This window comes from Monodelphis domestica, chromosome 4 (assembly GCF_027887165.1).
Source record: "Monodelphis domestica isolate mMonDom1 chromosome 4, mMonDom1.pri, whole genome shotgun sequence".
In the NCBI taxonomy this organism is placed as follows: Eukaryota; Metazoa; Chordata; class Mammalia; order Didelphimorphia; family Didelphidae; genus Monodelphis; species Monodelphis domestica.
The window spans coordinates 182,725,708-182,740,065 of NC_077230.1; the positions used below are offsets into that span (position 1 = coordinate 182,725,708).

At 35.3% G+C, this 14,358-nt stretch overlaps 1 protein-coding gene across 1 annotated transcript in view; it reads left to right on the forward strand.

The window, feature by feature from the left end:
* HAT1 (histone acetyltransferase 1) overlaps positions 1–14,149 on the forward strand; it is an 86,152-nt gene extending 72,003 nt beyond the window's left edge. The window contains exons 10-11 of the mRNA XM_007494368.3: positions 804–920; positions 13,855–14,149. Coding sequence (XP_007494430.1) covers positions 804–920; positions 13,855–14,022 — 285 coding nt within the window. The 3' untranslated portion in view covers positions 14,023–14,149. The remainder of the gene's footprint in view (positions 1–803; positions 921–13,854) is intronic.
* The last annotated feature ends 209 nt before the right edge of the window (positions 14,150–14,358 follow it).

Genomic DNA, 14,358 nt, shown 5'->3' on the forward strand with positions numbered 1-14,358 from the left:
TCAAAATAAATTGACCATTTTTTTCAGCTATTTAAAGTGAAAAACTATTGAAAGCATTTATAGCAGTAGACTTGGGATGGGGGCAGTTGTGTGGCATTACCTTGAGGAATGTTATCTTGTCAAGGAGAATGTTCTGATTCTACTTTGAAACATACACTGGTCATTTTATACCCAACATAACTTATAAGAATTATAGTCTGCAATGTAGTATACTTCCTAGGAAACACTATTATAATTTGTACAAAAATATTCTGGACTGTCCTAGGAGCTAGACATTTATTTCATTGCCTAAAAATCCTACATTTTAAAAAAATGATAGCAAAATGAGGGGAGAACAAAATCTCAATAGTTAAGAATAACTTGGCACTCCATTGTGAATGCCTTTTTTTTTTTAGCTCATTTTTATTGCTTTTAAATAAGTCCCTGAACATAGTGTCAAAAATTGAAGTCAGGAGGGGTGTGCTTTAATGAAAAGAATTATTTGTAATAAGCACCTGGTATATAAACCACAACTTTTCAAGTACTTTAATTTTGTTTACATGAAGTTGGAAGTGTTTTTGGTTGTTTTGGTTTGCTTAAAGCATTAACTACCTAATTCTAACTTTTCATATTGTTTCCATTCTAATATGACTTTGTTAGAACTGAAATGGAAGAAGAAAGATGAAGTTTCTTTAAGAGCAGAATTAATTTTTAAAATTAGATGATAAATCCTTAAAGACATGTGTTACTTTTTGTTGTCTTTTGAATAAGTGTCAAGAATTTAAAGGAATTTTTACTGCCTTTTCTTTTATTTAATTTTTTAGCAACATGCTAGGCGAGTTTATGAAATCCTCCGGTTACGTGTGACTGACATGGGTGATGCTGAACAATCCAGAGGCTATAGACTGGACATAAAAAGAAGATTAATTGGTCCATATAAGGTATAACAAGTTTCAATATTGTATCCTATTCAGTATTTGGGGCAGCAAGGTGGCACAGTGAATAGAGCACTGAGCTTGGAATAAGGAATCATCTTCATGAGTTCAGATCTGGCCTCAGACACTAGCTGTGTGACCATGGGCAGATCACTTAATCCTGTTTTCCCAAGTTTCCTCATAAGCAAACTACTCCAATTTCTCTGCCCTTTGCCCTCAAAAATGTGGTTATAAAAAGTCATACATGACTAAAATAACTGAACGATAAACAGCAATTCAGTACATAAATTAAAAAGACCAAGGAGGAAGTATTAATGGACACTATTTATAGATGGGTCAAAACCATCTTCTTGCTGCCTTTAAACTACTTGCTTAGGAAAGTTTAAATGCTTTAAATTTCTCTACTACTTGGGGCAGTTACGTGGTTTAGTGGATAGAGCTGGGCCTAGAGATGGGAGGTCCTGGGTTCAAATATAGCCTCAATACTTCTAGATGTGTGACCCAAGACAAGTCACCTAATCCCCATTGCCTAGCCCTTACTGATGATCTTCTTGGAACCATTACTTAGTATTGGTTACAAGGCAGAAGATAAGAATTTAAAAAAAATTTCCCCCCATTACTTTATTCTCTTTTTTTACTGAAATAATGTTAACCTTCCTCCTCTTTAGTTGAAGTATCTGTCATTAAGATAAATTCACACATAGTAATTTTTTCTTTCACTTTTATCCATCCAAGGAAATCTTAAGGACTAACACATGGTCAAACTTTTTACCACTCTTGTCTTCTACATTTTCCCAATCTTTATGCTTTTCCTTTTCTTTAACTGTATTTCTGACATCCTTTTCTGCCACTGAGTAAAAGGTAAGCTTTTCTCCCCATGTTTTGTTCCATGTTTCTGTTTCCTCTTTTTTCTGCCTATTTTCCTCTTCTGTCTTAAATTCTGCTGGGATGATGCACCATTTATACACATAATTAAGAATAGTATAACTATAGGGAGTTATGAATACTAACAGCTAAAGGTTGGGGTGGGGGGCTTCATAGAACGCTTCCAATTGGAAATGGCAGCTAAACGGAACTTTGAAGTGACAAGAGGTAGAGGTGAAGAGGGATTATATTCTAGTCAAGTGGAACAACCTTTTTGAAAAGACAAGCAAATGAGAGATAGAATTCTGAGTCTGGGGTATAGCAAGTAGTCTGGTTTGGCTAGGTCACGGTGTGTGTAATAAAACAAGTATTATTAAATTAAATATAAATATAAATTAAATCCAGATGAGTAGGCTAGAATCAGACTAGGAGGATTTAAATGTCACTTTTAAGTTTGTATTTCTGAGAAGCAATAGGGATTCTGAAGAGGATTCTTGAGTAGAAAGGTGATAGGATCAGACCTCTACATACTTTGGCAGCTATGTGGGAGGACAGCTAGGGAAAAAAGACCAGTTGGACTAATTGAAAGATTCATTAGGAAGCTATTGTAGTTTGATAAAGGCCTGAACCAAGACGGTGGTCAAAAAATAGAAAAGAAGATTGAAGAGATTTCAATTCAGCTTTCATAAGAAAAACCTGGCAACTTTTTTTTAACAGGGAGGGGAAGTGAATAGAATTGAAGATGACTTAAGATACAAATATGAATGCCTAGAAAAATGATGACCTGCTGGGATAAATAAGGAAATTAGAAGAATCAAGTTTAGAAGACAAACTCATCATGACCAAAGTAAAACTCATTGATGCCCATGGAATATCCAGATGGAAATGTCCAGAAAACAATTGACAAGGAATGGACATTCAGGAGAGAAATTAGAGTTGGATATTTAAGTTTAGGAGTTATCTCTGTAAAGAGGATGATTAACCACATGGGAGTTGATAGAAGTGTATTAGAGTTGGCTCAGGACAGAACTCATAGGAGTCACCCACCTTCAAGGGACAGGGGTAGTAAGAAGTGGTCAAACAATTAGAAAGGAAGCCAAATGAAAGCAGTGCTCTAAAAGCTCAATATGGGGATAGAAGGGGGCTGTCAGTTTTAGATTTTGGCAAGACTGACCATATGATTACTTTCTTCAGTAAACTCCAGTGGTTCCTTATGATTCTAGTATCAAAAAGAGTTAGAGATAAACATTTAAGGGCCTACAATGAGCCTGGCATTGTGCTAAGAAAGGCATAGGCCATCCCTACCTTCAAGGAACTGGCAGTTTAATGGGGGAGACTGAACATTTAAAAAGCTGAAAGAAGGGAGAAGGGGAGACCTGACTTATGGGGCATAATGAAGTCCTGAGCTGAAATCAGAAATTATCTGAGGAGGTGAGATTTAGAACTAAATTTATCCAGTTGAATAGGGATCATGACATCCAGATCAGCTGGGTAGGAAATAATATTTCTTCTAGGTCTCATCCTTTAAAATTGTTTTGTGTGTAAGTTTTATTAGGCACATAATTACTAGAATAATAGTTTATATAATCTATCAGTAATTATACACTCTGGGGATATATGCTTAGTAGGTGGGAGGAGATCTCCTGTGGAAAAGACTTGGGGTGTTTAAACTGTATCGAAAACTCAGTATGAGCTTATAGACTGAGATAGTTAAAAAAATAATATACTTGAGTTCTACAAAATAAAATTACCCTTCCCCAAGCCCAATACAGTGTTTTCTGTTACATCTTTCTGCCTGGCATTGCCTACCACTTCATTCCTATTTTATGCCCCTCCTTCTCTCCAAGAACTATGAATTCTTTAGTGCTAGAATTGGTTATTGGAAGAACTGGAAGTGGTGAGACATAAGAGGGGGGGATAATCTCGCAGATCTATTTCTCACCTAATGTAGACCAAGTAAAACAAATCTTTTTTTATTTTCCACATGACAGCTTGAAGAAAGCTATTATAACCACCTCTATTTTCCTTCTGAACAAACATCTCCTATACCTTCAACCAATTCTCCTGTGGCACATTTTTACATCCCCTTAGTCTCCTGGTTACCCTATGCTAGTTATATTCTAGTTTGTGATTGCCTCTTTTTTTTTTTTAAACCCTTACCTTCCATCTTGGAATCAATACTATGTATTGGCTCCAAGGCAGAAGAGTGGTAAGGGCTAGGCAATGGGGGTTAAGTGACTTGTCCAGGGCCACACAGCTGGGAAGTGTCTAAGGCCAGATTTGAACCTAGGATTTCCCATCTCTAGGCCTGGCTCTTGATCCACTGAACTACCCAGCTGCCCTCTTGTCATTGCCTTTTAAAAAATGTGTTGGCTAGAATTAGATATAATCTTCCATATCTGGTCTAAAGCAAAGTACACTAGAACTATGACTTCTTGTTCTGTATATTAAATTTTTTATTGAAACCTGAATACCTTATCTTCCATGGGTTATAAAAGGGTTTAAAAGGATTGTAGGAAGGGAGAGTAGAGTTGTCTTTGGGAAATGTCAGTGACCTTTTAATAGGTGCCTTTGAAGGAATGTATAAAAAGAAAGATAATCTGGTCATATGGTTGTCTAGCCTGCATTCCACAATGTTAACCAAGCAACATCATGAGAATTTAAGGAAGCTCTTCCCCACCTCCCAGTGATGGAGTCTTTATGGGTAGATCATTTGAGTTACACAGTAATGGAGTAGGTGCCAGTTTGGAGAGGGAATAGTCTTGTATTTGATACAATCTGCATTGTTGGAGGGAATATATGAATTTCTGAAACATGGACTTGGAGGATTAGAATAAGATCATATCAGTTGATTTTTGCCTGCCATTTTACTAACTTGTAGTTCCCTAAAATCCTCAAGTCTTTTTTACTTGAATTAACCAGTCACATCTCCTTCTGTCTTGTAATTGTGCCACCTTTCTCTTTCTTTATCTGTTCCCAGTTCTGTCATCCATAATGGGATTGGATTAGATGACTACTTATATCCCTTTCCTGATCCTATGTTAACCGTCCCTCCTGATTTCCCATTATGAGATAGTGGCAGATAGAACTTGACGTAACTGTTATCTAGGGGATTTTATTAGATTGCAATATCTAGTCCAGTGCTTTTTCATTAAAAAACAAAAGTTTTTGTTAATAGTTTAACATTGAATCACTTCCATAACCAACAGCCAATTTAACTTGCTTAATAAATTTAAATTAATTACTTTTGAGTTATAAAGTATCATTTTTCAATCATTTCCCATTAAGTTATAAAATTCCTTTACTATTTATTCTCATTCACCTTTTCCTCTTCTGGGGTCATGGTGTTTTTAAGGAAAAAATGTTTTAAAAAAAGAAGGGATGTAGTCTACAGGGAAGGGCTTGTACCCTGAAGTATAAAGAGGGGGTGTGTGTGTGAAGATTTTCCCCCTTCTGCCTTCCCTCCTTAGCTAAAGCTGCTCTCTCCAATTCGCTCTTGTCCCTCTTGTCCTCCCTCTACTACTCTGGTCTCCCCTTGATCTGTTCACTCACACTCAGCTTGGGGAACAGATAACTTTTAATGTTAACTCACTCAGGTAATACAAAAGGAATAATGGGCGGGGAAGAATGGGAAAAGGAAAGTGGGGAGAAGGGGTCCCTGTTTCTTATCTAAACCCTTTCCCCTCCCTCCTTTCAGTTGGGGGGGAACTCGGGCTTTGGCAGCCTCACCCCTGGGCAACAGGAGCTGAGGTAAAGTCTGCTCAGGTTTCTCTTCAGAAAGTCCCTTCAATTGGGAAGTGTTGGGGGAAAAGATTTCCAGTCACCAGCAGGAAAAGTGGATAACCCTCAAGAGAAAGTCTTTATCCACCTTCTCTCTTCGATGTCTCAAGATAGAGAGACCCTCACTGTTCTCTCAGCCAAAGCTTTTCTCCCTTCAGGAAATCCACTTCCTGGGGCCCCTCCCCTATCGAGGTGATCAATTTCATATACTCTTCAGTCTGGCACTTTTTCTCTAGTGCCAGACTCTCATCACAATGGAGAATGTTCATTCTTCCGATTCTACTTTTTTTCTTTGTGTTCCTTACAGTTATTTGTATAATATTACAGTTTTCCATTATATTTAGCTATCATAGTTTTAATTTTTTCTCTATTAAACATTGGGATTCTTCCCAATTTTTCCCCTAATTATATACATTATTGCTATGAACAGCTGTGACCGAACTTTTTTATATTATTGATGATGAAACATTTGGACCAAAAGCTGTAATCTTGAGGTAACTTTTCCTGTTTTGTTAGATTGAATCCAGGGTGTTTTTTATTATATCATGCTGCTTTCGTCTAGAAAGGTACACTAATTTTTTTGTCTAGCATTTGTATTATGGGCATCAACAAGAATAGTTCTGTTGAGGTTTTTCCTCCTCAGGATTTCAAGGTTTGTTGTGGTTTTTGTCTCTCTCAGCTGTGGTTTTGATTGTTTTAAAATTTTAACAGCCAATTAGGTCTTTTTCTGTGGAATGACTCACAAGTATCAAAAGTTCATGTGAGTTATCTTTGACATTATATAAGCAGCCATTGGGCTAACCTGAAACAGAGCACTACTTCAAGTTGTATCAAGTGCCTAAATAGCCAGTGTCTAGTAGCTTTACTCAGTTTTTCAAAGGGATAATTTAGTAATTTTAATACAATCTTATATGATTGCCTATGCTACCTTTTGGATGGGACTAGTACCAGTGTTTCCTTTCTTTTTGCTTTTCTTAAGATAACTTCAAGCATTAAAGTAGCATTGTATAGTGGATTAAGAATGGGCTTCAGGTCTCAGCTTTGACATATACACATGTCATAAGGAGCCTTGGGACTCTGGGACACATTTGTATAACTTATCAGTACATCAGGCTACTCTTTAAGACTTTAATTTGAAGAATTGTTCTGGATATGTATGGGTGTAGACATTTCTCTAGAGAGAATTCTTTATACCTACAAAATCACAAGCCCAGGTTAAAAAACAACAACAAACTTTTTAGGTATTGGGGTTCTATCAGGTAGTGATAGAAAAAGGCCAGCTTTATTACAAAGACACAGTGATGAACATATATACACAATCAAGCATTAGCTTTCTCTTAATCCAGAGTATTTGTGGCATTCTCTTCCAAAAACAATCAGTTCATAAAAAGCAGAGACCATTAGCTAATTATGATGATTGCTCATTTCTGAGATTCTTAACACTGATAACTTCTTAGATTTGTGGTTTGGTCACTTAATCTTTCTGAGTTACTGTTTCTGAATCTTTTCACTGGGAATAATACTTATATCTTCAACCTTATAGGATAGAGACAGTACTTTTTAAAAACCAGAAGCCCCTTAGAAACGTGAACCATTTTTACTTTTGCAGGAGATTCCAAACAATCCTGGCTGTTCCTCCATACAAGAGGAATTAAACCAACATTAAGCAGATTCAGAATCATTCATTCTTAATCCTTAGAAAGTTTTGTTTCACAAGCCATTGATATTGCTTGCAAAGCAGCAAGTCAAAAGAAAGTTTTTGAAGTCAAATCCCATTCTGTTGGTTCAAATTTGACACTTAGGTGAATACATTTCCTTCTGTCACTTTTAAGACCGATTTAGTATTATTCATCATTTGACATTCCTGTGCCTTTAGATTAGAACTGTATCCTATTTCTAATGTTTCTTGGGTGAGATTTGTTTAATGTGTCCACCAATTATATTTATTTTTCTCCCTGTTATTTGCATAATTTTTTTTTTTTGGTGCCCCAAATAGCTAATATCTTAAAATTCTTTGAGACTGACTTTTAAGAACATTTTCTTCAAAACATGAATTACTGAACAACAACAAAAAAGTCTGGAAACTAAGAAATATTATTCAACAATGTTCAGTAAATCGGATAGGAGCTAGATTAGCATTTTACCTTTTTACTTTAAACCTTTTATTTATAATGTAAATGAAGTTGTTCCTTATTTTAAAAAATCAAATAAAAATAAAACAAGATTATAAGGAAAAAGTATTTAAAGTATTTGAATTTTTAATTTAATACCAAGGCTTCAGGAAGTACTATATACTTCCAAACCAAAAAATAGTTTTTACAGATACGACTTCCCAAGGAACTATAATATATTTTGGTATTCTAGTTTGAGTCAAGCTTAAGAAGTTTCATGCTGTTTTAGTCAGATGATATCTGTAAGATAATAAAAGGATTTTGAAAAAATATACAATATAAAAAAACTAATCCAGTGAAAAAAATGTATATAAAGATCTTCATAAATTGTTACGCCCTACAGATAAGTTAATAGTATATGTAATCCATGATTTATGACCCTGAGACATTTAACTAGAAAGCATTATAATTATCCTTAATGATGAGGATTTCAACTAACTATGTGTATTGAGGAATTTACTTAATTACTTATTATGGATTTATATATTTTTAATTAAAATGAACTTAAAAACATTTTTTTTCATTGTAAATTATTTATTTAGTCACATTTATTTAGAACATTATTCCTTGGTTATAAGAATCATATTATTTCCCTCCCTTCTCTCCTGCATCCTCTTCCCATAGCTGACATGCAATTCCTTGATCAAAACCTATTTCCATGTTGTTGGTGTTTGCATTAGGATGTTCACGTAGAGTCTACATCCCCAATCATATCCCCCTCAACCCATGTAATCAAACAGTTGTTTTTCTTCCAAGTTTTTACTCTGAATGTGGATAGTGTTCTTTCTCATAAGTCCCTCAGAATTGTCTGGGATCATTGCATTGCCACTAATGGAGAAGTCCATTACATTCGATTGTACCACAATGTATCAGTCTCTGTGCACAATGTTCTGGTTCTTCTCCTTTCGCTCTGCATCAATTCCTGGAGGTCATTCCAGTTCCCATAGAATTCCTCCAGTTTATTATTCCTTTGAACGCAATAGTATTCCATCACTAACATATACCACAATTTGTTCAGCCATTCCCCAATTGGAGGGCATCCCCTCATTTTCCAATTTTTTGCCACCACAAAGAGTGCAGCTATGAATATTCTTGTACAATTAAAATGAACTTCTTGAACCTATTAAAAAAATTTTAGTGAAGAAAATCAGAGTTCCCTCTTTTCCTTCTCTTAGTATCGAAAAAATGAAGAAGAAAGGCCTTATAACAAATAATGCGTAGTCAAATAAAACAAATTCCCATCTTGGCCATATCCAGAAAATATATGTCTCATTCTGTTCCCTGACACAATTACCTATCTTTCAGGAAGTAGGTAAGGGGCATGTTTCCATTCTGGTATTTGTGGATTCTGCTTAGTTATTATATTGATCTGAGTTCTTGAATTTTCAGAGTTTAATTTTAAAGAAGACTTCCAACCTGAGTTCTTAAGTTTTTCACAGTTACTTGTTTTTGTTGTACTCCTTATTTTTCTCACTTAACATTGCATTAGTCAACTTCACTAAGATTACTGAAACTTTCTGAAATTGGAGTTGGGTCTAGAATATGGCCCTGAAAAGATATGCCCTATTCAAAAGGAATAGAACAGATGAAAGGGACCATAGAATATCATTATTTAAAATATAGTCATGTTATAAATATAATCCAAGAACTAAAGTTGGTAAGAATAGCATATATGAAGTGAAATAGTTTAATATAAAATTAGAAAACTTAATTGGAGCCAGATTCAGAGACTCTTGAATGCCCAGCTGAGGAGCTTCTACTTAATTTCTATTAGGTATCACTTCAGTTAAGTCATTTACTGTCTTTAGGCCTCAGTTTCCTCATCTAGGGAGTGTTGAAATTGTATGATTGCCAAGTTCCAGTGGGGAACAATTGAAGTTTATTGAGCAGAAGAATGATTATCTGAGCTTTCTATTAGGAAAATTCATTTGGCACCAGTATATAGAAAGGACTATAGTCAGAAGAATTAGAAGCAAGGTTGTAAATTATAGTATCGTAACTAGGAGGTAATAAGAGCCTAAATTAGGTTGGTGGCAATGGGAATAGAATGGAGGAGGGAAAGTATGATTGACAGGACTTGACAACTGGATGTCAAATGTGAAGGAGAAAGAAGAATCAAAAATGACTGTAATGTGCGTTTGAGAGCCCACATGATTAAGTAGAATAAAAGGCAAGTTGAGGATTAGAGCAGAGAGAGAAAGCTAACAAGGAACTAGGGAGTAAGGTAGGAGTAGGTCAGCAAAGATAGTTGATCAAGGATGTCTTTTATTTCCTATCTCTACATTAGTTTAAATAAAATCTATAAAACTTCCCTACTAATTCATAGTAACTTGTCATGAAACTTTTTGACTCTTAACTAGATGAAACTGCTTATTTTTCCCTTACAACCATTTCTTTGTTTTTTAAAATAAACTGTATTGCTTTAAAAACTATTTTGAAATTCAACCTGATCACTTGATTCTGCTTTTCCTCTGATCAGTATATATCTTTATATTTGTTTTGATTTTGAAACAAGTAATGTCTGTATTATTACAATTTTAAAGTACTGATTGACCTGCCCTTTTTTCAGTTCCGTATTCATAATTGAGTGGGTAGAAATGATTCTCAGATCCAAACATGATAAATCTGTGTTCTCAAAAGAATTTTTTTAAACCCTTACTTTCCATACTGATTTGATTCCAAGGCAGAAGAAGGGCTAGGCAGTGGGGGTTAAGTGACTTTCCCAGGGTCACACAGCTAGGAAGTGTCTGAGGCCAGATTTGGACCTCCTGACTTTAGGCCTGACTCTCAATCCACTGAGTCACCCTGCTGCCCCTTCTCAAAAGTTTTTATCAGTGATACACTTGAGTTCAAAGGAGCTTCAGTAGATATTAAATAAAATCCATATATCAATAAGAAATACCCATACAATGTCAATAAATGATTATCCAACCTTTTTTTTTTTTAAAGAACTCTAATGAAGGAAGAGATGACCACTATTTCGTGAACCAACTCAACTATGTTATCCATGTTTCATCATCTTTTCCCCACTATGTATATGAACAACTAGCTCGTAGTTATACAACTCAGTTGTACCCATATTATTTTAATTGACTCCTTTTATCAGCCTGGTATGCCCAGAAGGATCCTTCATGAGGAACATCATTCTATTCAATGTTTTGTTGATGACCTTTAGAAAGGAGCTCGCTAAATCTTCAGATGATGATTAGACCAAGTTAATAAATTAGTAACACTAAAGATAGAAATAAATATTTGTATGACCTGTACCAACTAGGGAAAAAAAATTGAACAAAATTGGATGACAGTAAGAATAAATACAAAGGTTTTTATATTTAAGGCTACCAAAACCCAGACTAGTAAGAAGGCAACCCGAGAGTTATAATTTACCACAAGTTGTATACTTCACTCATATGGTGACATTGTAGGGGTAGAAGAACCACTCTTTTGGTGCTTAATACTGTTTCAGTATCATCTTCTGAGTGATTGTATGGCATGAAGCAGGATATATATCCTCTCCAAGCTTTTATTTCTTCATGTAGAGAAGAGTGGACTCTGTGATCTCTAAGGTCCCTTCCAGCTCTGAAGCATGAAATGTAGGAGCCAGGGAAAGCCCTTTTGTTATGTTTTGTACTGATTTGACCCTTATTTAAAATTTTGTTCAGCACATTTTCAAAATGTGAAAAAAAAATGCAGAGGTTTAGCAAAAATAAATTATTAAAGGAACAATGAAGAATGAATAGGGAAGGGTTCACCAAAAAATTTTAAGGCAGAGATTTAACTGGCTAGCTTTTAAGAGGAGAGAAGAATGGTGGTAATCTTTTTTTCTTCATGTCTATAAAAGTCTAAATCAAGATGAACAAGTTTAAATTGAAGCATTTTAAATCAAAGCATTAGGATTACAGTTGGCATAAAGGAATCCTTTTACCTTTGCAGGGATTGTATTATCTTCATTCATGTGGTTCAAAGAATAATACAGTTTAGACCTGGAAAGGCCCTTAGAGGCCATCTTGTCCAACCGTTTCACTTTACAGATAAGGAAGCTAGCTCAGAGAGGGTGACTCTTCTCCATGAGGCCAATGATGGGAGGAGGCTATAATAGAAGCCTCACAGCCTTCATTCTGATTCAACAGAAACAAATGCCTATTCAAAGTTTTAACAGCTTCATGAAACATTCCAGATCCCTAATACATGCATAATTGGCACAAGAGATGTGTCAAACCTTGGAGGGTTCTGTAGATGACCTAGTTCAGTTCCCTTCTAAGAAATAGGTCCCAGGAAGAATAAGTGACTTATGCAAAGGCTTGGCTAATTGGTGGTTGAGTCAGGGCAGGAATTCAGGACCCATGGCAGTTTACTGTTTTTCCTCCATATGCTCTCTACTCTAAACCTGTCACATAAATGGAAATGTGTCTGGATAAGAGAATCTCACTTTGAAATAAGCTTAGCCTCGAATGGTATACTAGTGAGGGAGCCCGCTTCAAAGCCAGAAAAGCCAGAATTCAAGACTCTTATCAGATATCCCCTGACTTGTATGACAGGACAAATTACATGATCTCTTAAATCACTTGACAACTGTCTTTTTGAAGAGAAGGTGCCAAGAACCATTGTGTAGAGTTTCTTCATCCAGAAGTTCCCAAAACCCTTGACATTTAGGTCCAGTTCCATATCTCTATGTTAGTGCATATTGCTCTGTTTATTCACATTGGTTTTTCTGTTCGTTAAAATTTAGTGTGATCTTTTTTCTAATGGGTAAGTCTTTCCAAAGCTATTTTATTTGGTATTAAAATCATTGCATTTGTGTTGTTTGAACAGCCATGTATTTATGCAGCTAAAACTGGGTCTGCTCAGCTATCAGTTTTATAAATTCATCATTTTCTTTTCCCCCTTTTTTTGTTTACAAGATTTGCATGTTAAGCTTAGTGTTTTAGTTTAGTGTTTTTGTTTTTTTGGCATTGTAAATGCAAGGGATCATATATGGGTCATGAAGGGACCTAGGAAGGCATTTAGTCTAGTATCTTCAGTTTATAGATGAAGAAACAGACCCAGGAATGTTGTCACTTGCTCAAGGTCATACAAGTACTGGAATCTGAACCTGAATTTTCTAACTCCAGAGTTCATATTCTTTCCATTGTATTGTGTAAGCATGAAAATCAGTTTAATACCTTTGTATTACATTTTTTCTGATTTGTACCAGAATTTTGGTGAAATTGAAATGTAAGACCTTTTATGAAAGGGGTAGGGCAGGGCATTTTTATTCTGACAGCCAGTTTAGTGTATCAGAATGATTTCATGATCACCTGACATGAATAAGATTACTTTAAAATGTAATTTAGTAGACTAGTTATATAACATTACATTTTACAGGAGGATTTTTAAGTTTTACTATCTAAGTGTAGTACCACTGTAGATTGCATACCCACTTAAAACATTTTTTACTTAGTTTCTAAAGGGAATACATTTTCACATGATACAAAGATAGACCATGAATAGAGAAATTGATCCATTAAGGATTTATGTAAAATCCTTATGTAAAATACAAAATAAATGTGGTGGGTTTTCACTTTACCTATGACCCAGTCAGTTTACTACCACCCTAGTTCAGTGTTCTCTCACTTTTTGTCTGGAAAATTGCAGCATCCTTCTAATTGCTCTCCCATCTTTCATTGACTTTCTTTTCAGTCTTTTCCAGCTGTCAAAATAGCCTTCCTAAAACACATCTGCCCAAGAATCTTCATTGGCACCCTATAACCTTGAGGATAAAAGATCTCATCTTGGCATTTAGTGCCCTTTACAGCATGGCTTTAGCATACTTTTTTTTTTTAGCATACTTTTTAAGACTTCTTTCAGATTACAGTCAGTTTGTTGTGAGACTTTTTAAAAAATATTAAGGTGTGGTAGCTGAAGCCCATAGAATTTAAATGACTTGATGGAGGTCATTACCCAGGTTGTAATCACCACAGGTGAAATTTGAAATGAGGGCCTCAACTCCAAAGTCCAGCGATGTTTCCACTCGTAACAACTTGCTTTTTTTTTTAATATTGGAGATTACTGTTAAAATGATACAGATTTAAGAAAATAAGCTATTGATTTCCTTTTCTTAACAAATAATTTTATTTGCTGCTTAGAAAAAGCAGAGAGATCTTGCCAAGATGAGAAGATGTCTCAGGCCTGAAGAGTTGACAAACCAGATGAACCAAATAGACATAAGCATGCAACATGAACAGTTGGAGGAAAGCTTCCAGCAACTTGTTTCAGACTACAGAAGAATAATAGAACGACTTGCTCAAGCATAAGTCAACCTTTCTGTACAGGAAGTAAGGAGATTTCTATACATTGTGCTGTGAAACACCCATAATGGCTTAATTGAGAAATCTTATGTGACAATTGTATTTACATTAAAGGCTATCTTTTTTTTCTTTATTTGAGGATTTTCTTTTGGTGGGCTTGGGATTATAGGTTCTAAGATATTGTTAGATTCTAGGAGCACTCACTGTTGAATAAACCACAGGTTTACTTTATGAAATGCCCACCACTACCATTTCTTTCCTTCAAAATAGCAATTGAAATGCTAACTTGGAAATATGATATGGTAACATAGCTACTTCCTTAAATGAAGAGATGAAGCAAAT